Consider the following 24,461-nt stretch of genomic DNA (forward strand, 5'->3'; position numbering starts at 1 on the left):
ATGGCACTGTGCATTTTCTGTTAACATTTCTTTCATGCATTTCAAATGGAAAACACAGCTGATCTGTAAATAGTGCCCTTATCAGTAACAATCAGCTTTATTGCAGTGCTACCAACATCCATGATTTTATCATCAGCTTACAAAATTTGGTATTTTTCCTAAACCCCAAGCTCATGGAGTGACGCAATTATGAGCTAATCTGTTTCAGGTATTTTTAAAATAAGTTTCTAGTTTTCATAATGGCAGAGAAAATCCCTCTTGTATGAGCTATAAAGACTGAACCAGAAACATATGAGCTATAAAGACTGTAAGGGGAAAAAGTATGTGCGGGGGAGGGGGAGGGCGGAGGGATCTACAATGAAAATTATACAAGTTTTAAACTTACAATCTTTTTTTATTTTTGAATGTGTGATGTTAATACTGTAGGTAATACAGTTTTTTACTCCATTAAATTAAGAATGGCATGTTAGTATCAGTAAGTATATTTGCTTTTTAAAAAAATAGTGGAGCTTTTGTTTTCTGGTGATAGGACAGAAGAGAAGAGAAAAGAAGAAAAGAGAGAAACAACTCAGATGCACAGACACTTACTGGTAGTTGTCAAAAGTTCATTACAGAACCTTAAGGAACTGGCATCATCATTCCTAGCTGCCATGTTTTGAAAACACAGCAGAATTTTTTCTCTCAAGTTCTTTAATATATATAGGGATAGATGAGCTGCTAAAAAGTTGCACAAAGGTTTGCAAACAATCTTTAAAAAAAAACTGTTATATGCCCATAGTGCACAAGGCTACCTCTCCTCATATGAGACCAATTTTCTGAAGAAGAATAAGAATTAATAAATATTTTCTTTTAACATATAACAAACAGTTGAACCAAACAATTATGTAAACTGGAAATGACCCAAAATGCTAACAGTTTGGCAGCAGTAAAGTGAAATGCATTGTGGTGCCCATGTGCATTTTTGTCCCCCTTTCCCCCTCCACAATAATCTGCACTTAATAGGAATATTTTAAACTATGTAGCTAAGCAACAGAGGTAATTGTTGCTTTCTAGAGCTTTTGTTAGGCACTCTAACACAGCCCAAATATGCATAATTAGGTATAATGTCTATAAATCATTATTGTACACATGTGGGTAGTTAAGTGGATTGAGAGAATAGTTCAATGAATTGGACATATTCACTGAAAATGCTTTTTATTTGTTTTCTGTAGTTCATAATACTTTAAAATTATCATAACCCTTTACACTTTCTCTTAATAGCTTGCTGTGTTATTGAGAGAAACTTCATTTGCATTTTAGACTATGCTTAATTTATGATTTAAACTTGGAGTTGTTCTGATTCAGGAGTGGACAGACTCATCTTATCAAATAGTATATGCTTGTTTATGCATCCCCCTTTCTAGGAAGTAAAATGTTAAATTTTTCAGTTTATGTTGAATAGATCCCAACAAAAGAATGTACCCTATAATCAGCATTATTGAAGGGGCTAGTGTTGTGACTAAATTCTTCCCTTCATCCAAAAATGCTTTTAGTTACTATGGCAATATTTACTTGATCCTGGCAAACCAGTGTTGATTTTAGAGAGATAATTACCAGAAAGGAAGATGATGGAGATGTATTTTTGAGTGTCCTTGTCAGAGAAAATGTTTATAAAAAAAATTAAATGAGATACAAAAGGCATATTGTCTTCCAGCACTGACACCCTTTCCTGCATGCTGCTTCTAATACCTGTGGGCTGCTGCTTTTCTTATGAAGAAAAATATTTAGTAAGAGATGATGTACTTCACTAGTATCTTTAGCAGTCCTTTTACAAGTCTTTTTATAACAATCATTTGTTTTTCTCCGGCATGACCTAATGTATCGTTTAGTGTGGCAATTGCAATGGTGACCAGGAGCTTGCCCTTTGTAAACTACAAAGTCTTTTCAGTCAAGGTCTTTCATGGAATCTAAAGTGACATAAAGAGTAATTAGGAATCCATTTTAAAGATTTTTTTTTCTTTTGTGCACATTAGACATGGAAAAGAGTGGAAACAAATTAAAGGAATTTAAAAAGAAAATCACCAACAAGGAAAAATGGCAAAACATTGGTTTTTCATAAACTCAGCTGTGCTGTGACTCAGCTTCAGAGTCACAGCACACAGTAGATCTAATCTTGAAAAAGATTTTCTTGGTTCTATTAGCTGTAATTTCAGGCACTGCCTTGGTAAAAGTGGGTGTTATTTATTAAGGATTTCAGAGTATCCTTGAGTAAACAAACAAATTGCTAAATATGTCTTTTCCTACTGAGCAAATACAGTTCAATTGGTACTAAAGTTTCTCTATAGAAAGCATCTATTCTTATTACCTTTTCTCTTGCTTTTTCCTCCATATAGAAGAAAGTACTACAAAATCAACTGATGAAACCCCTCATTTCGGTGAAGAAAATTCCAGTCAAAAGAAAGACAACTATACAAGTTACCAAGACATCATGGCCAAATCTTTACTGAGCATGGGGAAATTAGCAAAAGATGCACCAGTTCCAACTGTGACTGAAAACCTTGATGACAGTGGTATCCATTCCTTAAAAACAGAAAATGATGATGTGGATGAATGCTACATGATTAATTCTACGGAAGGAAAGGAACAAATTGTTGTTTCTGACCCAAAATACGGTTCAGCTGAGGAGAATGAAAGTAGCTCTGAAATTATGGACAATGAGTGGGACAGTTCCTCAAACTTCTCAGAAGAAACTAACATAAAGCCCCATGTAACGCAAAAATATATTGTAGAGTGTAATCAACAAGACATTCTGGACGTCCCAGGAATTAAGAAAGAAGAAGCAGAATTTGGCCCCTCTGAGACAGCTTGTGACTCTGAAGCAGAGCAAAGGGAGTCACAGGAATCTCACGTAGATCCTTTCGACAAGAGAATTCAACATCCATTCCCTGAAAGTGAAGAAGACGATAACGAGTGCCTCTCAGAAACAACGGATGTGTCAGTTGACTTGGACAAAACAAAAGGGAATTTGAGTTTGCTGGAACAAGCAATAGCTCTGCAGGCAGAGCAAGGCCATGTGTTCCACAGCACTTACAAAGAACTGGATAGATTTCTATTGGAGCATCTAGCAGGGGAAAGGAGACAAACCAAAGTTATTGACATTGCTGGGAGACACATATTTAACAAACGTAAGGAAGTCATTTTTGGCTCTGTATATTAAGTACTTACGTAGCTGGTAAACTTTTAAACTAGGTTTTCTAACTATAGTAAAGGTCTGGAATTTAGCTAGCAATGAATTATTTACCTTCATGCTCCTGCCTGCCTTCCATATAACCAAGTTAAACACTAGGTGACACTTGATGACTAGACACATCTCTGTGTAAAATGACGAGTGACATGAAAATTATTTATTGAAAGTTTTTGCACAACATCAAAAGATGGCAAGTTATGATCCCTTTGTCACTGTAGCAAGCGATGACAAAATTAATCTTTCCCCTGAATTTTCTTTTTTGCCTCCAGAGTAATACAGTGGTCACCCTAAAGGCGCTGCAAATTTTGTCTCTGATAAACTATATGATTATTTTGGCATGTGCAGAATGTCTTTAGAGCACCCTCTGAAATTCTCTCTTGGAGACAGTATGGATGCTGGAACAAAATGTTATTTTTGCCTAAAGTCATTTAGAATCTAGCAAGTTGTGTCTGTGTCCCTCCCCCTAATCCTCCCGCCACTGGATCGTTGTTGTATAATCTGCTTAACCAAAATATGCACAAACTTGCTTCTTCTTATGAAAGTCTCTTATAGCATTTTCATTAAAATATTATAGTGTTGTACATGCATATTGTCAGGCACTATCCTTCCAAAGCTATACCTGCCTTCATTTGCTCAGACAATCAGTTAGTTCAAGTTCAAAACTGCTGTCTTTCCTGATCTTGAATACCGTCTTTTTTCACAGGGGACAGGGGACTATTCACAGAGTGGGATACTAGGCAGCGGTGACAGAATCTGGCCTTCCCTAATCCTAATATACCCCAAGTGAATGCTTGCTTTACAGTCTGGTTTACAGTAATAGCAGTCTTCCTGGGGAAAGAATCCTGAGCTAGACTTGCTGTGCTTCTCCAGCCTGCAGGCTGCTCCATACGTTTTCTGACAGTTTTTTGTTACGCTACCATGCTTGGAATTCTTTCACACTCGAAATCAACAGCCCCCATTACACCTCAGACTGAACATGTCAAGAATCCGACCAGTTGTCAGCTTTTAATTTTCTATTTTGGCTTCCTTGCCAGTTAAGAAAACTTGTTACTGGTCCCAATCACAGTTTTTTCCATTCAGTTTTTTACACAACATGCCCTTGTGTATCAGATCTGTGGATTTAAAAAAAAAGAGAGAGAGAGGTCTATGTTTTAGGGCCATTCTTCATTCTTTATTTGCTTCTCTTGTAAACAGTTTCCTACAGTGAGTTCTTACTTTCCATTTGTTGTGACTCTAATAGGCTCTGTGGTCTCCTGTTGCTGTTCATTCTGTTTTCTTTCCTCCATATTTTTCTTACATAAAGGCTTGCCAGAAAATTTAACCCCTCTGCTGTCTCTGATGTTCCCATCCTTAAGCGTGTTCTACTTTGTAGCTACAAGAGGGCTTTTCTCTGTGCCTGCCTACAGCTGTTCCCCCCTGCCTCCCACAACCACCGCACACATGCACGCTCTCTCTCTCTCTCTCTCTCTCTCTCTCATTCACTCAACTCCCAGTGTGGTTGGCAGCCAACAGCAAATTGATCTGAAACCAGCCATAGCAGTTTGTTTCTACATTCTGTGCATATCTCGCAAGCAAATTTTTGGATCAGATCCTTTTCTTTCTCATCCAGGCTTTTAGAATCTTTGAAATCCAGTACATTTACTTATCAGTGCTTCCTGTGGACTTTTATAACCTGGAATGTCAAAGGAAGTTGGACATATACTACAGATCCCAGCCTTTGCCTCAAATGTAGGGCGACAGTTGCGGGGCTGAGACAGTGGCCTGTGAAAGGGTATCAGTTGTTCCATGTTTTCACTCTCATTGTGGACTGATCTGCAGAGCGGTGCTGCCATGTGTACCAGAGGGAGCTGCTTGCCTAGCCTCTCAGATGTGAAGTGGCATGTATTCAGTTTCCTAACAAAGGACCAACAGCCTAGAGATCTGCGATATTTAAGGAGCAGCTCCTGATTGTAATGCTTTTTGTTTGTTTGTTTGTTTTGTCCCTCAGCTTTTATTTGGTGATCCCAGCTTCCTGGAGCCTGACATTAACAGTGGAAAAGATTGTGGCTGTTTTGATATTTCTGTCTTTATAGATCTTTCCCGTGGTTGATGCTGCCAGATTTCTGGCTTAATGGATTGTGGCTTGTGTCCTGCTTGAGGCTGTGAATAGAATAAATGGCACTGCAATCCTAAAGTCACACAGTTTAATACACCCTGGCATATCGGGGGTGGTGGGAGCCATTGTTTAAAAAAGTAAGCATAAAACATAAAATCAAGGGATGTTTAGATTGTGCAGTTTCTCTGGTTAAAGGTTATAGGGGACAATTTTGCCTGAAGTATGAATGAGTTGTTATCACACTCCTAAGACCACTCAGCTGAGTGCAGGGAGAGAACCACAACCAAACAAATTCCTTATGTGATTTCTCTACAGATTCACCCAGGCCTGAAAAGAGAGAAACCAAATGTCCCATCCCAGGATGTGATGGCACAGGGCATGTGACTGGGCTGTACCCCCATCACCGCAGTCTCTCAGGCTGTCCGCATAAAGTTAGAGTGCCACTAGAAAGTGAGTATCACCCTTCAGTACAGAATAGCAGCTGAATCAGGCCTCAGGTGTCAAAGTCAAGTGAGTTCATACTGGACAAGCAGTGCACACATTCAGGCCTCTATTGTAGCTAGCTCTGTGCAAGTGCATGAGACTGGGAGAGGGATCAGTAAACCTCCTCTGTCCCTCCTGTGCCCTGTATGGAACCTAGTTGTGATCCAGTCCTTGCATTAATGGAGCTCAAGCCTGGTTAAGATTAACACCACTAGTGGCACTCAACTCCCCAGGACACGGGGAGGAGTAAGGTCATTGCTAAAAATTAGACAGGAGACCTGGGCTGCATGTATTACAGCTTCTTAAATCCCTTGCTGTTTCTTCTCCCTGATCTTCTACAGGGCTACGATGCTACTAATGGGAAATGAGCCTCTCTGCCCCTATTGGAAGGCTACAGTTTTGCCCCAACTAAGGTCATTGTTTTCACAGTTCATGTAACTAGAGACCCAGGCATACACACTCGCTTGTCTGTCTTCTCTTCCCCTGGCCCAGATAAAGAGGCTTAGCTCAATCAGCCCTAGGAGAGGGAATCCAGCACTTGCTTCACTGCATGCCTCTCCTGTATGCTTGTGTATTTTGCTAACCTATGTGTGGCCAGACTAGCCTGAATTCCCCATTTATTTATTTCTGTGCCAGTCTGATTGCATTAGTTTGTGCTATGTATGTCCTCTTGTGTTTTGATACAATGATACATAATAAGCCAAACTAGAATTTGAAACTATCAGTTTGAATGATCGAGACAGTCTGATTGGGTTTTGTGGCAGCTTGCTAACAGCAAATTAAAAAGATACTTGTGTTTTACCAAGGTCCTGCTCCTAATAGTAGTTCTCTTCCTTTATTTGGGGGGCGGTGGGGTGGTCTGGTATTAAACTGCATTTCTGGAAACACCTGTTGAGCTGAGAAGGCTGCTGCAGTTGGAAGGCCTCCGCAACATTTACTTTTTAAAAAACAAATCCGTGTTTATTATCATCTTTCCAGTCAGCTGTCCACTGTCCTGTTGGGTACAAAATCCTTAGCTGGTTCTTGGCTGGAGGATCTAATTGACTGAACAGTCGACAGTCAGTCTTTCTAAGGCAGAGTATACCCAAAAGAATAGCTTGAAACTGGCAACATACAAAGCTACTTTCTGCTTTAATATAGCATTAGGTTGTTTTGTATATGTTATACAATGGATAAAATGGCATCATAATATTTTATCTGATATAGTATATGCTCAACAGGCCTGATAAAAATGATGCACCACAGATACTTTGGCCAGGGACAGGAGAAATGTGCAGACAACAGGTTCTGTTCACCATTGGTGCAGTTGTCAACATAAGGGCTTTCCCTGACGTAAATGATTACCATTTGCAAACTGCAGCTTGGGGCACAACCCATTGGTACAAAGTGTATTTAGACTTCAGTGCAGAGCAGAGAAGCATAAGGTATGCAGTGAGTGGAGCTGAATCCTAAAGAGATATATCCAGGATAGACATATGTCTTTCTATTCTAGCATGACAAGTAAAAAGACCTGGAGTGCTTGAAAGCTTTCCTACCTACTGATACAAACCATGCAGAGTTTATTCTATAATAGAACATGACAGCAGCATGAGTCCATCTCTGCCATCGTTTCTGAATCTGTAAATGTAATTTGAGTGAGAGGCCTCAAAATTAGGAGGCAACCTATTGCACATCGCAACTGAGAATATTTCATGTCCCTAGGAATAACCTTTGATTTACATGTTACTGTTATGTACATTGTTAGCACTTACTCTTTCTTTGTATTTAGTTCTTGCCATGCATGAAAATGTTTTAAAGTGCCCAACCCCAGGATGCACTGGAAGAGGACACGTCAACAGCAATCGCAACACGCACAGAAGGTAGTTCAGATGAGATATAATCAATTCAAAATTAATATCTAGCAGAGATTAAATTGCCATGTACATTTAGAATGCTACATTATGAACAATATAATATACTACAAACTCATCTTGGCCACAAGGGAAGCCCACATTATTTATAATTAAATAATTGCTCTAATCAAATGTGTTATATTTTAATTTTAGTAGTGTTTCAAAAATATCTCATTTGCTAAGTATAGCAAATTATATTCATCCTATTTTGCAGGTGAGATTTCAAACTCTAGTTATACAACAAAACACAAATGAAGCATTATCTTCAAATGAAACATTAATAGACAAATACCCATTATTGTTATTATGAGACATCCCAACAAAAATCAGCATTCCATTGTACTGCACACATACGTAGGGCTGTACACATAAATACTGACACAATTTTCTGATAGATGATACCCTTATTGCCTTTTCTTTTCCACGTGAAAACTTCCCTTTGGGGGAAAAACCCAAACTTTTAATGGGAACATGGCTAAATTGTGGCTCCCAGACTTCCCAAGTGGAACTCTCTTGTCAATTACACATTCTGGCTAGGTACCAACATTCAAAAAGGCCAGAGTAGAATTGATCAAAGTTATGTGGTTTTCTGTAAGTGGCATAGTTTAGATCGGTAGTGAACAGAACATAGATTCACACTTTGGTATGTGTGTGTGGGGAAGGTGGGGGGCAAATCTTAGACCAGGTTCCATCATTTTAAGACCAGTTTGTGTGCTGAACTTCTGTTTTGTTACAGGCATAGACTGATTTCCAATCAGTTATACTGGTAAAAGTGTAATGTCTGTACCTGGCCTCTGCCTACAGAGGTGGTGAGTCATGTTAGTCTGAAGTCAGGCAGAAGGTGAAGCAGGGTAGTACCACGGCATTTATACATGTGCTTCAGGAGTGGGGGGGAGGGTGTCTTTAATCAGAGTGACTCCAAGAGCCGCTCTATTTAAAGCACCTGAAGCATCACATGTATCAGTGTCCCTGTGCTGAAAAGGGGCGGCAGGAGCACTTTAACTAAAGCTCATTAACTAAAGCTCATTAAAGCTGCCACCCATGTTCAGCACAGGGACCCTGATACACATGATGCTGGAGTCTACTGGAGTGTGGTAATTATCATGCTCCAGCAGACTTGATTAATCTAGTCTGCTCCGACACATTAATTACAGCGCATCAGAGCAGCCTCACTGTATGTGTATTGGCACCCATAGAGACTAACTGGCTCAGAGAGGCATGAGCTTTCATAGACAACAGCTTGCTTTGTCACATGCTATGATTTACAGCATCTGACAAAGGTAGGTTTCTGCCTAAAAATATTCATGTTTCTCTGAGCCAGTTAGTTTCTAAGGTGCCACCCTTTGCCTGCAGGGAGAGAGTAGAATATTAACAAAAGCTGACTAGGGTGTCATCAGTGTGACCGTAGCTAGGTTGCAGGTGAGATGGAGAGGGTTAGCACTCTGTGCACGTGTCTACATGAGAAGCTACGTCACCATAGCGATGAGCTCATCACTACGGCAACATACTGTTGGCGGGCACAAACTATGATACTTCAGCTACTGCATAGTAGCAATGAGCTAGTGCCCAATAGCTCATTGCTACTGCGCTGTAAGGTCAGAAACGACCCATGCGGTACAAGGACTGTGCAGTACCAGCGGTTACTATGCAGTCACGTGCATGTGTAAAACTGACTCTATCAGAAACGTTCTTGGCCAGCTTTACTTATTGGCAAGCCAAAAAATTCCATTTGAGTCCTTCTGAACCTGAAGTTTTCTAGAAATCCTCTCCCACAAGAAAAACGGTTTTATAATTTGTTTTAATTTGAGATAGAAAAAAAAATTTTAACTTTTTTTCTGTGAAAATCTATTCCTGTTTTATCTCCAGCTCTGAGCTGCAATTTTGTTGTTTTTGTTGTTATATAGTTGCACATAGTGTCCCTAATTATGGATCAGATCCCATTATGTTAGGCATACATAGTACAAAGAATTAAACAAATATTTCTACCCCAGAGATATGCTTGATATTGTGACAAAAGGAATAGGTAGATAAACAGCTAATAAGGGGCCAACAAAAGAAAGGTTTTGGTTCATTTTCTTGTTTGAATCCCCATTTTCAGCACTTACATTTTACATCAACTATATCATAAGTAGTCCTGTTAATATATAATTTAGGAGCTGAGATGCATTTATGTTGGAAATCAGGACTGAGGTGAAAATATAATCTGATGAAAGGATACATCTATATTTCACAGCTATTTTCAGACTTCTTTCTAAATTTGTCCCCAGATCTATTACCCTATTTCTGTAGTAGAGTTTATATCATAATTCATGTAACATTGATAATGAAATAGACTTACTTAGTTAAAAATGAACCAGATGCTTATTTGGTGCTAACCCTCTAATATAAACAACATAAAATGTTTACCCCACTTCAACTTCCAAATATTTTACCCGAGTAACTGGTTTTACATCTGCTCCATCACTGTATAATGGGATAAACCCCAATTTCTTACCAAACATCAGTAGTCATTTCTCATCTGTATGGTGGTCATAGGATAATTGGATCCTTGTAGTGATTCAATCCATATGTCCTCTGTAAAGAATTAGTTAGAGCCAAGAAAGAGGTCCTAAGAACACATGCTGCAATCATAGCTTTCCCCACGATTTAAGTGGTGTGAAATACTCCTGTGTCCAAATGAATTTCACCCTTTAGTGTTCTTCACTTTTCCCTTAATATGTTTTGTGTATTCTTTCTGTGCATTCTTAAAAGTTGCCACATTTCACCTGAGAGGGGGATGCAACTCAGTGGTGGGTAAAATTTGTGCAGTTCTTTGGGGTCTTTTAGGGATGAAACGTATGCTCATGATATTTGAACACCTTTTTTTTATTAGTCTTTCAGGTTGTCCAATTGCTGCAGCCGAAAAGTTAGCAATGTCCCAGGACAAAAATCAACATGATTCTCCTAAAACTACACAGTGCCATGATCAGACTCACAGGTAAGAGTTTCACATGACATATACCATACAAGTATTTCTGTACTATTTATTTTGGGGGTTTTCCATTCGTTACAACTTCTGACTACTGAGATAGACTAGTTCTTGAAGACTGTTAAGTGAAGATGGTTTGTAGTTAGCTTGATTATGTCTTGGGATTACCAAAGGGTACTCTGCAGGTTCTTGTGTTTGGCTGACATGTAAATACTCCTGGAGTGTTCTTAAAAGGTGAGTAGCAAAATCTAGATATTACTTTAACATACAGTAGGTTACCAGTGGCTCTGTTTTATCCTTCTGTTATTCACCAACTTCCCTATTTTGATTCGACTGGGGTCACTTTTTAATACTTGTCCCTCTAATGTAATGTTTTGGCCAGTGACAATTGTTTAAAAATCTTGTCTCTTGATCCCTTCTCATCCTAGTTTCAGCAACGTATTACCTAAACTCGGATTCTACTTGTGATTCTTTGCAAAGGATTCTCCTGGCAGTCCCAATAAAACTAACTGAATAGTGTTGCAGGACATTTAAGGGGTATATGCTTAAATGTTTTCTGCTATCATGGATTTATGACGGACACCTTGATTCCTTTTATTTCAAATCTCTCTGTTTAATCAGTTTAATTTTTTTATACAACACAACCAGGAAAAGTATAAAAGAAATCTTAAGTAAAATCACTTATTGAAATGGTATTTTTCTGAGAGTTGTAGTGACCCTGTAGACTTGCATAATTTGCACATCATTGGCACTAGCACCATCACGGCCTATTATATTCAAGCCTATTTGGGGACACTTTAATTTGTGGATTATTGACATGATCGGCTATAATGCCTCCTTCTGAGCCATTACAGAATATTGAATCCATGTGTCTGCCAAATGCACGTGCCTTAACTCTATGTATGCAAAGTCTTTAGGAAATTACAAAAGACAAGTAGTTATTGAAGAATAGCTAAATGGAGCAACACGTTGTAAATAATTCCTTCCTCCCAAATAGCAGAAGCAATTATTTTTGGACCATATGATGTTGAATTTGTGTTACATTTGTTCAGACGGGTTGTTGCTAGTGTGATAAGAATAGCGATCCACAGAACTCCAAGTCCCTGATGACTCATGACCAAAGGACCAACCATGATCCTATCCATTTTTTTAAAGGAAAGAAATTACATCCTCAGTTAGTGGCCTATAAGTAGATTAGTAAATATTGCAGATAGTTGCTGCATTACTAGAGAATACTTTTTTTTTTTTTGAAGGGTTTCAACCTTAAGTCCTTCAATTAGTAATCATTTGTAGTATTACCTAATAAACCACTGCCCACCTAAAAGTTTCTTGTTATAATTGTCTTGTATATCCCTCAAAATAGGCTTTCTGTGCTTCCTGGTATCCCTGTTTTGTAGTGCTATATCCCAACAAGGTAGTGAAAAAGATATTCTTATTGTTTACCCTTTCTGTTTTTCTCATTTTCCCCCTCACTGTCTCTGCAGGGCAAACTTAACAAAGCAGCTTGAGGTATCTCCATATAATTACAGAACTGCACAGCCAGTCACCTCTTCCAGAGCCACTCTGACAAAAGAACAAGAGAAGTTTGGGAAAGTACCATTTGATTATGCCAGCTTTGATGCACAAGTCTTTGGCAAACGCACAATAGCACCAGCAGTGCAAGGACGAAAAGCACCACAGTTCCTTGAATGTGAGCATGTAATTCCATTGATTCTTGAACAACAGACAAAAATACCATTTGTTATTATTCCATTGTTTCATTTTTTTTAAACTTCAAGGATACAAGAAAGCACAACAGTCTGTGCTGAAAATGAGCCAACATGATTTTTTAAATCTATTTATGTATATTGGTTTGAAAAGCAGCGGTGAGAAAGGGAAGGCTTCACTTGTCACCCTCTCATTGGAACAGATTGTGATACCTTCATCTGATACCATTTCACCATGAGTAATCCCACTGAATCAATGGGTTTGTCTACTGTGCACAATGCAGTTCAATGGTGAAATATCTGAGCTCTTTAAAGGAGCTAGTTTAGGCACAGAGCTCCCTGCTGAACCGTAACCTTGTGAGAATTAATGTGACTATAATGCTTCTAGTACCAAAGCTATCTGGGGTCTCCTTGCACTACATTGCATTTGAAGTGCAGATATGCCCAGTGAGTCAGATTCTTAACACCACAGAGATCAGGAAAGTTGCACCAATTTGAACTAGCACAGATCTGTCCCAATAGGGACTATTGAAGGAGTAAACTGCTAATTAGTGGGTGCATCTACATGTACTATTAAGGCAATTGAATAAACTCTGGGGCAGTTTGCACCAGAGTTTATTGCTTCTTGGGCATGCAGTTTGCACATCCACCCAGAACCACAGCATGTCGAGCTGGGGCAGAGCATCTCCAGCTGGCAAGGGGCCCCAGGGGTCAGCCTGCCAAACTGGGACTTCTCCAACCTGCTGAACATGCTGCAGAGGGGCTGGCTGGGGTGCAAGGGTGTGTCAGTGCAGGGCTAGCCAGCAGGCAACCTCTGCACTGAGGCACCCTCATGCCCCAACCAGCCCCATCAGCATCTACACGTGTGTAGCAGCAGAGTAAATAACTCTGTCATAGGATAGTGCTTGTGTTTGGAAGTACTATCCTGAGGTAGAGTTAGTTAGTTTACTCAATCCTAATAGCACCGCACATGTAGATGGTGACATTTTACTGCAGAGCTAATTAGGCAGCTCTGCAGTAAACATCTAGTGTAGACATGCTCAGTATGAGTAAGGTATCACAATCTGCATAGTATCATTATGATAGTTATAGATCCTTTTCAGTACAGGCTCTCTGTACCTAACTGGTGAGCTGCTGCTAACATTGCTGTGTCCATAATTATTTCAATATATGCAAAATTTCCCCAAAAGATCCTACTACTGGGCAGGCAGTGGATATATGTGAAGATTGTTTCATTCATGTTGTTGCAGGGCTTAAAGGAAGGTAGCTCCAAAGCAATGTCACTAAAAGTGTTTCTTTATTTTGAATGCATTTATTGTCATTAAAATTTAACTAAAGAAACTGAAGAGGAAAAAAATACTGCCTAGTGTTACACATCCCACCCAACCCCATGTAAGAAAGGATGGTTACAGTTAAGGTGAACAGAAAAGCTGCAATTTACAAGAGCACCATGCTTAGGCTTTCAGATTATGAACAAGTTGTATATATGACTGTGTATTAGGACCATATTTACAGAAGCCTAGTTCGGCCTATGTAATAGACACGTGTGAATGCAAACAGATGCATGTAATTCCTGATATTGTTTGTCAGACCAGATGTGCTTTTAGTTCTTTATTTGCACATATGCATTTCTATTTCAAATGTTCATTTTAAATACTTACAATTGAAATGCTTGCCTATATCTGTAACTAAGTACCTACTACATTTTCAATATAACATTTAAATAATAATTAAAGTTCACAACATGCCATTCTTCACATTATATTCTGCTGTTATACTGGAAAGATGAAAACATGAGAGCTGGCGAGTAAGCTAAATATCAAGATGGAAAGGGTCAGCAATAAAAAAGTGATGGTGTAGAGGTTTGTTCAGTAGCCTTAGTTAATAAGAATAAAAAAATAATGGGGGTTGCATACATAAATTTGACCAATCTATGTAAGGCACATAGTCACTTGATAGTCGATTTCTTGTCAGCATTTTAAGTGGATAATGGAATAAATCCCGTTAGTGAAACTCTTGTTTGAATAGGTTCTGTGAGTAAATTCAGTTAAACTAGCTGCTAAGAAGCACAGACTTGGTCACTTGATTTGGCTCAGACTCCAATTTTTCAGTAGGGCAAGTGACATCCCTGGAATTCTTCCGAATTTGCACAGATGAAAGGAAGAGCAGAATCAGACTCCCAGTCTCAGGTCTATTAAGATAGGTTTAGTATTTAGATATGGCATTCAGTCAGTGTGAAGAACAAATTCTGGTTTTCTCTGGATGGCATTACATTTAGATCTGACTTTACAAGCTTGATCAAATCATTCCTAATAATGGGGAAGCTTGGATATTGACCTGAGTTTTATGTAGCACCCTAACACTTAGAATAGACCAACTCAAAATCCTAGATGCAAAGAAAGCCCTGCTTTTGAGACCCCAGACCCTTCTCTACATAACACAAGTTTCTGCAGTGTGTTCATGATATATAAAAACAGTTTTGATTTTATTCAGTTCTTCTATTTCTTGCTTGAGTTCTAAGTATTTATTAATTTGTTTGAAATAGGGTTGAAAATTGTTTCCCTTCTAACCTGCCTTCATAAATCATTTTGAGAGCTCTACAAATGAAAGAAATCATTATTATGTATCAAGTTCTGAGTTCATGGTTCTGTGTTTCCACTGCCACAGTTGATGACATCTCAAACTCCTAACACAGGGCAAAGAAGGCTCCTCTCTACTCTGCTTTAGAGTAGATCATAGTGATGGAGAAGAAACACAGAACCATGTTTGACAGGTAAAAGCTTTTCTGTTCACCTTTAAGGTAGTTCTTCATTCCTGACTGACATCATCATGTCTATTATGTATGTAATATTCCAGGAAGTCTCAACTGTATTAAACACAACAAGGTGAGTTAAGATCATCCTAACTCGAAATGTTTTTGGTTGGGTTTTTTATGTTTTAAGTCTAAACCTGAATATTGGTGTTATAATGGTCTAATAATATTACGGCTATATGGATCAGGACATACTCAAGAGGCAAAGATTTTTGTGAGTGACATATTTTATTGAACCAACTGCATTGTCAAGATAGACCAGACAAGTTTTCAAATGAAATGCATTCTTCTTCAGGTCACCCTGAAGAAAAATGCCCTGCATTCAAAAGCTTATCTAAGCATATCCCAGCCATGCAGTTGGTCCAATAAAAGATTCTCACACCTAAATGTTGGTATTTTTCATGAAATATAATAGTAAATGTTCCCAAGATATCATATTTTTATTGAACAGCCCCAGCTTCCCCAAGAGCCAGGCCTTGCACACCTTACTCAGACAGGTAATATTTGGGTATAATAAGACTACCCATTCAGTAAGGTTGGCAGGTTTTGGTGTAAATGTTGTTTCTACACAAATGTTGACTGTACAAATCAATCTTATTTTTATACAATAGTGCTCTAAAGAATCCCTTATGAAGGTTATCATGAAGATTGCAAGCACTTCTGCCCCACAGTGGTCATGGGGTCAAATCTCAATGTCTTCTCATTTTTGTTATGTCCTTACTCAAGCAGCATTGCCATTGGCTGAATAAGAAGTAAGTGAAACCTCAGCAAATGGCTCAGGGTTTATCCTTGGATATTTTTATTGGAAAACTGTAAATAAAGGCATTTTCCTTCTAAAAATCAAAAAGTTCAATTCCTGAAACCACTTTTACAGCAATCCTCAGTAACCAGTAGACTGTTTTTAAGTTATTCTTTACATGTTTTAATATGCAAAATTATGATCTGAAAAACAAATCTATCTACTAGAAAAAATCACATACATGCAATTGCTAATCAAATCTCTCTTCAACAGCAAAGCATTTTTCAAATCCAGTGAAATTTTCTAATCGACTGCCTAGTGCTAGCGCCCACACACAGAGCCCTTGCCATGCCAACTCTTATAGCTACGGTCAATGTAGTGAAGACACCCACATAGCAGCAGCTGCTGCTATCCTGAACCTTTCCACCCGCTGCAGGGAAGCAGCAGAGATCCTCTCCAACAAACCACAGAGTCTGTCTGCCAAGGTAGGGTAGTCCAAGAACCTGGAGGGTATGCAAGCTACCGAACTGTGTGAATAAACTGTCTTTCATGTTAGTGGCTGCATTAAATCCCAAAAAAGGAGGGCTCTGTTTGCATGCTCTTTTGAAGAGAGGCAGAGAAAAATTGGTACTGTACTGACTGTTTTGGGTGTGTGGGGGGTGGAATTTCAAGAATTACCTTGTGACTGTCTTGTTAACGGGTCTCATATAAAGCGAAAGACAAGTGGGGGAGGAAAATTGAAACCCGGTAGCAGTATTTGGTGGGTAATGGACCTAGATCTATTAAAATATGGGGGGAGCGGGGGGTTACTTTGCAGCCTGTTACACACAATCACTCAAAATATTGATAAAAAATCATTTGATTAACAGAGGTAAGGTTTTTAATAATGGTAGACTATATTTGTTGGGCTTGAGTCTGATCTGGTATAAAGTGGAGTAGGCTCCATTGATTTCAATGGAATTAGTTCCACTGTGTAAGCAAGAGGAGAACCAGGCCCATTTTGTTTGGTAGACAATTTGGGTAAATCTCTTAAGATGCAAAACTGCTTACTAAGAGTAGTTCCTTATGTAGGTATCATTTGAATCATGTTTTAATGCAATATTCCTTGCTGTTTGTTGTGGTTATGAGTTAGTAGTCTTATTATCTGCAACATTACATAGTACTATGTTACTCATGCATGCAAATAGGAAGATACATTAATGTGACCCATTGGTGGTGGTAGTAGTAGTAGAAGTACTGTTGTGTTTTTTATTACTTGTATTGCAGTAGCAACCAGAAATGTCTGGATCATGCTCTAATTTCAGTAGATTTTGTACAAACTGAGTCCCAGTTACAAAATATTAAAAGGAGTAATATGTTGGTGGGCCAGGGGATAGATAGATTGATTGGTTTGTCTGACTTTCAACAATATTCTAATACATCCCCTGCTATACTCTGGAAGCATGAGGCTCAGTTTGGTTGGAAATGGTTTCCACAGCTGTTGAACTACAAAGTTCAATGGACTTCCTATGTGCCATAGCCACAGAGGCTAATTGTTATTCTTTGTAGGAAATCCCATCTTTCAGCAGCTGTGTAACACCTCATTAGGTATTCCAAGCCTTGTGCTTCTGCAAAGTGGGTTCTCCTACTTTGCTGAGTCTGATTTCCATCTGTGATGGCCAGGTTCTTCAAACTGATGTTGGGAGACTGCTAACCAGACATTCCAATGCTGGACCACGTTCACCTATGCATCACTCAGCACAGAGAAGGATGTTATCAGAGTGCAAAAGGTTTTAGTGTGTTCTTTCCTAGTTGACAGCTCTATTCCTGACATCAACGACATAGAGCTTCTTACATCAGACTTGAATAGAGGCTTCTTTTATCATTAAGAGGGAGATTGATGCCAGTGGTTGGATAACTTGCTGCTGCAGCCTTTGGCTGACCTCAGCAACAGACCTTTCTTGCCAGAAAAGAGCAATAAAGGGACTAGGCATAACCCAAAGATTTCTACTCTGTACCTGCTTCATGTTTGCCAAATCATGGAAGGTTTAAGTGGAGATGAACATAATAGTAACGAACTCAGACACACTTGGGGCTCATAGATTATTCCTTTCTCACAGTCAGGAATACAGCCCAAAAGAATATCACCTGCATACCTTGTCATCTGCCTGTATCTACTTTTGCCAAACTTTCAGGAGGCACAGTGACAGCCTAGTGCTACAGAACATCTGACAGAAGAAACAGAATTAGCTTCTGGCTAGAGCAGAGGCCAGTAAGCCCCAAACAGGCTTCATGGCCAAAATCAAACAAAACCCTTTTTTATTTGGCTTTGGCTAGTTATTACTTTAAGCAAATGGGGTCTTACAGGAATCTGTAGTAAACAGAATCACTTGGAGGCTATCCTAGAGAAGTATTCTTTTTTAAAATGCAGCAATGCTAGAATATATTTGTTTGTTGCTTTATTTATTTGAATTTTTGTGGCTGATATTTGCTAAGTGAACATTAAATCACATGAACGTCACATATATATTTTTAAATGATCAAAAAGGCCCTGAATATTTTATTGGCTGTATGCTGCATTTGTAGACAAACAGAAACAGATTAATTTGACTGCACTGTTAATAACTTCATTTCTTCTATTCTCAACAACATGAATAGGCATCATGCCCATAAACACTTACATGGAGTGGCCTAACTTGGAGCTATGTAGTAGCAGGTCTCTCAGCCTTTCCCTCACATCCCATCCCTTTGTCAAAGGAAAATTAAGCAGTGCAGATGTCACCACAGCAGATCAAAACTCTGTAACTTGCAAGGGTGTTGACCCCCTATGTGGGCTTCAGCTGTCCTCCCACCATTGCGCAGCAGAATGCCTTGCCAATGAGAAGGAAGAGGTGGAATGAGGAATGGATGGACTCATACTGCTTCAGCTGCATCCATAGGTTGGTAGAGGCAGCAGCAGGGTTTCCTCTGGAAGCAGAGCTGGAACTGTCAAATCTGTAAAAATACTTAGATTTTTTTTTTTTTTTTTTACAAAAGTATTTTCTGATGTGGCTCTGTGAAATATTTTGTCTGCAAATTTTGCATCTTTATTTCAAAAATGTTGTATGTTTCTTAGTAACCATTTGACCCATGACTTTGAAAATGGATCGTCTTTTCCCTCTAAAAACACATAACATATAAGTGAAAAAAGTACATTTGTTGGCAAAGATAAAGCAAGATTTTATTTTTCCATGAGTTTGGTATATTTGCAACTATCCTAGATAATCTTCCCAGGTTTCTAAGTTTCAGACTGAAAGGAAGGAAGCCAGACTAAGCTGAATAGAGGTGGGAAGAAAATCACGTTATATATTTAGCACTGCTGTTGGCCAGAAAAAAATGGCACAGTGACAGTGGATGCCCAGTGTTGATCTACCATATATAACTATAAAAAAATGATCTTGTAATGGACTTGGATTACATTTAGTCCAATTAAATTGGATCCCAAGCTCCCTCAGTTAATTTGCAGCCAATTGCATACAAAATGTCATGGCTGCTATTGAAACCTTTACAGCATTATTTTTTTTAAATAAGTAGTGTTACTGCTATGTGCTTCGAGGTGGAAGTAAGCTTGTAGATCTTTTCAGATGCCAGGAATTCTGTTTAACTGGGCGCCTGAAATGTAGTAATTGTGTAATTGATTCAGACACCATTCTCAACTCAACCAAGAGTGTCAAGCACTGAATCACAGCCTCTCAGCCTAATTGTCTGTCTATAGGGCCCAAACCACCTCCCACTGAAATCAGTGGATGAACTCCCGGAGAAGTTGGATCAGCCCATTGTGCCTAGCGTAGCATAAGTGCATGTACCAGAACCCATCAGAGATTTTTTTGTTTCACAGCCGTCATCACCATCACTACTTGCAGAGGTAGAAGCAAGCAGTACAGTCTATCTTTATCCTCAGAGCTGCGGCTTGCCAAGCATTCTGTTTAATGTTTTGGTGTTTTTCCCACCTGTTTAGACAAAATGGCATATGCGCACTGTGCCTTGAAAGAAAACAAAAAATGACACTTGCTTGAAATGTTTGAAGTTCAAATTCTGTTTTTGAACAAAACCTGAAAACACAAATTATGTCATCTCTCTCTTCTTGGATGTTGATGATGATAACGATGATGATGACTGCATCAGTTCCAAGTACACTGCAGTTGAAATTCAGCCTGGTCACCAAACAAGGCCCTACCCCAAACATCTTCAATTAGTAATGCACAAAAAAATCTTCCAAAAGAAGACCAGTGACTACAATGACTTCTGAAAGAAACAAACAAACTGAGTATCTCCAGTTATTGCTCTGTTACACTTTCTATGCATGTTGAAATCATCAGCATGTCCCTATTTTTCATGTTTGGTTGACAAGCTTCTCTAGACCAGATTCAAAAAAGTATTTAAGGAATGTAGGCACTCACCATACCTAAATAGTTTTGAAAATATATCTTTATTTGTGTCTCAAAAGTGTCAAACCTAGTACAACACCCTTATCTTGTAAATACTTCTGAACATTCATCTTTTTAAAGACATTCTTTTAAAAACATTTTTCTCTTCAACCTTTCAGTTTTCTTTGGTAGGGGAACTCACCAAGGAAGCTCATAGTGTGTAAGTATTTGCAGAATAGGCCCCATGTGCTTAAAGAAATTATTTAAAAAAAATGAAACAACCCCTGCTCCCTCCCCAAAAAACAAAAAAATTGAGCATCAGCTTTTGAATGGAGCCATGTTAAAACTTATGTTGACAGAAATAGTTGTTCAGCATGTACTCAAAAATTAATTTTGATTTTATAGATATTGCTGTTCCTAAGGATTATTTTTTTGGTAAAACTGGAAAGTTTATCTAGAATTAGTAATGCTCCTTAGATCTAGACCAAATTTTTCTCAAGTGGGATTATCACAATGTAGGGGGAAAAACCATGATTTTTCTTTTTCCAAACATTAGTATCATGTGTCATGATGGCTGCCAATCAAACTTAACTATTATAGTAGCATCCCCCTTAAGGCCTTAGTTCTTAAATCAGATTCATTTAGGCATAATGATTTACCCTCAGTGATCCAGCTATAGAATAAAGGCTTTACTTGTACTTATTACTCAAGGGATGCTGCAGAATATGAAATGTAGTGAGTTACCAAGTAAGCCAACAAACACAGTAAAAGGGATTGTGATAATGCACCATAAAAATGTGCCACGTTGTGTCCATTTCTGTGATAGACAGTTCAGTTTTAACTGTTTATTGAAGTACTTCATAGTACGCTAAGAAAATTTTTGGAATATATTTTATAAAATACAGGATTTCTTATAACTAGAAACCTCAGTTAAGTATATTGTTCTGTGCAGTAGCTAGAGATCTATGTTTTTTTGTGTACAAATTGTCTTATCCGTAATAGAGTAGTTTTGCTCTATCTGTTTCACTACACAGAACCTGAAGAACGAGGAATTATGTTGTAGCCATTTTTCTCTCATTTTTCATTCCAAACTCCTGTTTCCAGATGCTTTTAAGACCTATGGGGGTGATTATACTGTCACTAGCATCAGAGTAAATCAGAAGTAACTTGAATTCAATTAACATGTTTCTCCTCTCGCTTGCACTGATTTTGCTCCATTGTCTTCAATTAATTTTCTCCCAACTCAGACAAATGTAAATGAAATTAGCATCAGGCCCCACAAAGTTGTGTCAACTCAAAACTGGTGTAAATTAGGAAAGAATCAGACATTTGAGCCCTATGTGGCCAGAAATGGTGTAATGTATATACTTCAGTTGTTAGGAGAGCCCTGTATGCTAAATCATTTTGGTAGACATATTTAAGGCGTGTCTTGGTATACAAAGAGACAGAGGCCTGCTCTAGTTGTTTGTTAATTTGAACAGGAACAAGACTGGGTCTTCACTAAAAGTAAACACGGCTTTTGCCAGTGTGAACTAAGTATATTTTTTCTGCTAATTTCATAGCTGAATTCTAACAAAACCTTTGGACATTTTAATCTTCTTAGTTCCTGTTTAAAATTAATGTGAAAATAAATATCAGGAAAATAAAGGAAAGAGAGATTTGGAGAGGAAGGCAGTAGAATAGGAAAGAATATTGGAACAGTCTCTCTGATCATCCTTTTTTTGCCCTGCCATTTGGAGTTTGCCGGGGATACAGCAAAGTGATAGCTATTTTATACTGTTCTAAATAAAAAAAGCCATGCTGTAAACGTGTGATCCTACAATGGACAAAGGGGGATATTTTTTCCATGACTATATTTGATTGTTGTGTGCATCTGTGAGCTCACTTAAACCCCATCTGTACACTGCTTCACAAATGCACAACCCATGCCTTTCCTTGTCAATATTAGGTGCGCGTTACCAAACCCAACTTCTATGTGAATTTTGGGAAAACACAGTAGAATCACTTGATACCCGCATTAGTAGATAATCTGTCCATCAATGGGGCTTCCTTGGTAAAGCTCCATTCTCAAAGATGATATATGTTTCCAACAATTTTCCATCTGCAAGTTGATTTGGGAGGGGATTTTGCTTGTTTTTACTCCATTTTTTTGCTCAATTTTTGTTGTTGTTGGTGCCTTCAGAGTAGTTGATATTTTGTCAGTGACAGAGAATCTGCACTATTTATGGGTTTTGCACTATAAAACTACTGCAGCCCAGTCACATGGCTTCCTTTCCTAAGCCATCTGTCACAGAGGTCTGGAATTTTATGTGAATGTTGGTTGTGCAGACTTAACCCAAGTTTTTTTATTATGAAAAATGTCAGCAACTACAATATTTAGCATTTTACTTTACATTGGTCATTAAACTTGATTACTGTAGCTCTGTTTCATTGCTACAGTTACATATCAACTGTGAAGCCAAAAAACACTGGAGCAATCATGGTACAGCTATATTGTCAGATCCTGGAGAGTGCACTTGGCACCGATATAGTTAATATCTTGGATTTTTGTAACTAAGGTTTATTAATGCTGGTATAAAAATGTATTTGATATTATACAGATGGCATAAGATGTTGTGGTTACTAAGTTATTATCCAGGATAAGCTGTCCTGTCAAATTCAGGGCTTAAAACTATCACAGGAGATTAAACTATTTACTAAAAAGGGGCAGAAAGATAGAACCAAAGCGTCTTAGTATGAACATATTAGAAGTGTATTTACTTCCCATAAATATTATAAAGCATCTCTCTTTTTAAGCTGAGTGATTGAAATTGTGAACTTTGTCATGCAAGAGAAACAAATAGAAGAGGTGCCTTTGAATTTCTAAATTGTATGTAAGCAGCTGGTCTGGTAGTCCTTGGAACCAAGCTAGGGTCTTTCTTAGGCCTGTGCCTAGTAAATGGAGTGATGAATAATGATTTCACTCTACATTTCAGGGTTGGCTACCCAGCTTGAAACATTGCTGAAGAGACCTAATTTCCAGAGGGCTGGGTCCTCAGCATTTTTTGAAAATCAAACATACTTAAGGTCCCTCAACTCAGGCATCCAAAATATTGAGCCATCCAAAATCAATAGTTACTTCTGAAAACGTATGCCCAAATCACTGACTACCACCTGCCATTGCAGCCTGCCAACAGTACAGCTTGAGGAAGCTGCTTTCCTGTGTAGGAATAAAGACTAAATACCTGAAGAAGGATGCTAACTCTAAATTGTTGGATGGTCTCTCAGTGCTTATGAGAGCTGGGATTCAAAACAATCTTTGGCCTACTTTAGTAAAATTATATTAATGCTGCCAGGACCCAGATTTGAAACAGATCCCAATGTAGAATTCACCATATAGTTAAATAGAAGTTGTGATTTTATTTTATCATTGAATAAACTACCACTGAAAGCATAGTGCACAGTTTCATTGATTAAGCTTGTACCTCATTTGAGTACAGTCATATTAAGGACTTGGACTGGAAAGGGAAGGCCACACAGTCCAGTCTCCTTTGTCACTCGCTGTTGTTAACCAAAAAATCCCCAGAATTGCCACTTGAAATCCTCACCCACAGCAGACATCAGCTAAAAACCTTGAGCCTTACCTATGGATAATGACCCAATCTCTCAGAAGAAGGCAACAGCAACAACGAAGCCAGAAGCTAGTAGTATTCATGAAGGGGGGGGAAAAATCCTTCCTGGCTCCAACTGGTGACCAGCAAAATTGTGAGCCATAGGGTTACCAGATGTTTTCCACAGAATAGACCTTTATATACCATACCCTATCCATATACCATACCCTAGGAGCTGCATCTGTCTGGTATGCCAAAACTCCCTGTCCTGCCATACCATGCCTTTCATAAACTTATTCAATTCAATATTCGTGCTATCAACGCTGAGGCAAAATCCATATTCTATTATATCAAATTGTAAGCTCTCTGAGTGACTGCTTCCACAGTGACACAGGATGACTATGATGCAATTCCTGACTGGTGTCTCTGGGCACTACCATGGTACAAATAATAATAATGCCAGTAAAAATGGGAACATATCATTTAAAACTTTGACACACTGACTGCCTGAAAAATCACTGTTACTCTGATAATTATCATATTACTAGGGATCGTGGAACCTGGG

At 38.5% G+C, this 24,461-nt stretch overlaps 1 protein-coding gene across 3 annotated transcripts in view; it reads left to right on the forward strand.

The window, feature by feature from the left end:
• Window positions 1-24,461, forward strand: part of ST18 (ST18 C2H2C-type zinc finger transcription factor) — a 133,033-nt gene that overhangs the window by 67,728 nt on the left and 40,844 nt on the right. For all 3 annotated transcript variants that reach the window (XM_059724098.1, XM_059724099.1, XM_059724100.1), the window contains 6 exons: window positions 2,373-3,164; window positions 5,637-5,771; window positions 7,573-7,663; window positions 10,569-10,673; window positions 12,149-12,354; window positions 16,195-16,406. In XM_059724098.1, coding sequence (XP_059580081.1) covers window positions 2,373-3,164; window positions 5,637-5,771; window positions 7,573-7,663; window positions 10,569-10,673; window positions 12,149-12,354; window positions 16,195-16,406 — 1,541 coding nt within the window. The remainder of the gene's footprint in view (window positions 1-2,372; window positions 3,165-5,636; window positions 5,772-7,572; window positions 7,664-10,568; window positions 10,674-12,148; window positions 12,355-16,194; window positions 16,407-24,461) is intronic.

Source organism: Alligator mississippiensis, chromosome 3 (assembly GCF_030867095.1).
Source record: "Alligator mississippiensis isolate rAllMis1 chromosome 3, rAllMis1, whole genome shotgun sequence".
NCBI lineage: Eukaryota > Metazoa > Chordata > Crocodylia > Alligatoridae > Alligator > Alligator mississippiensis.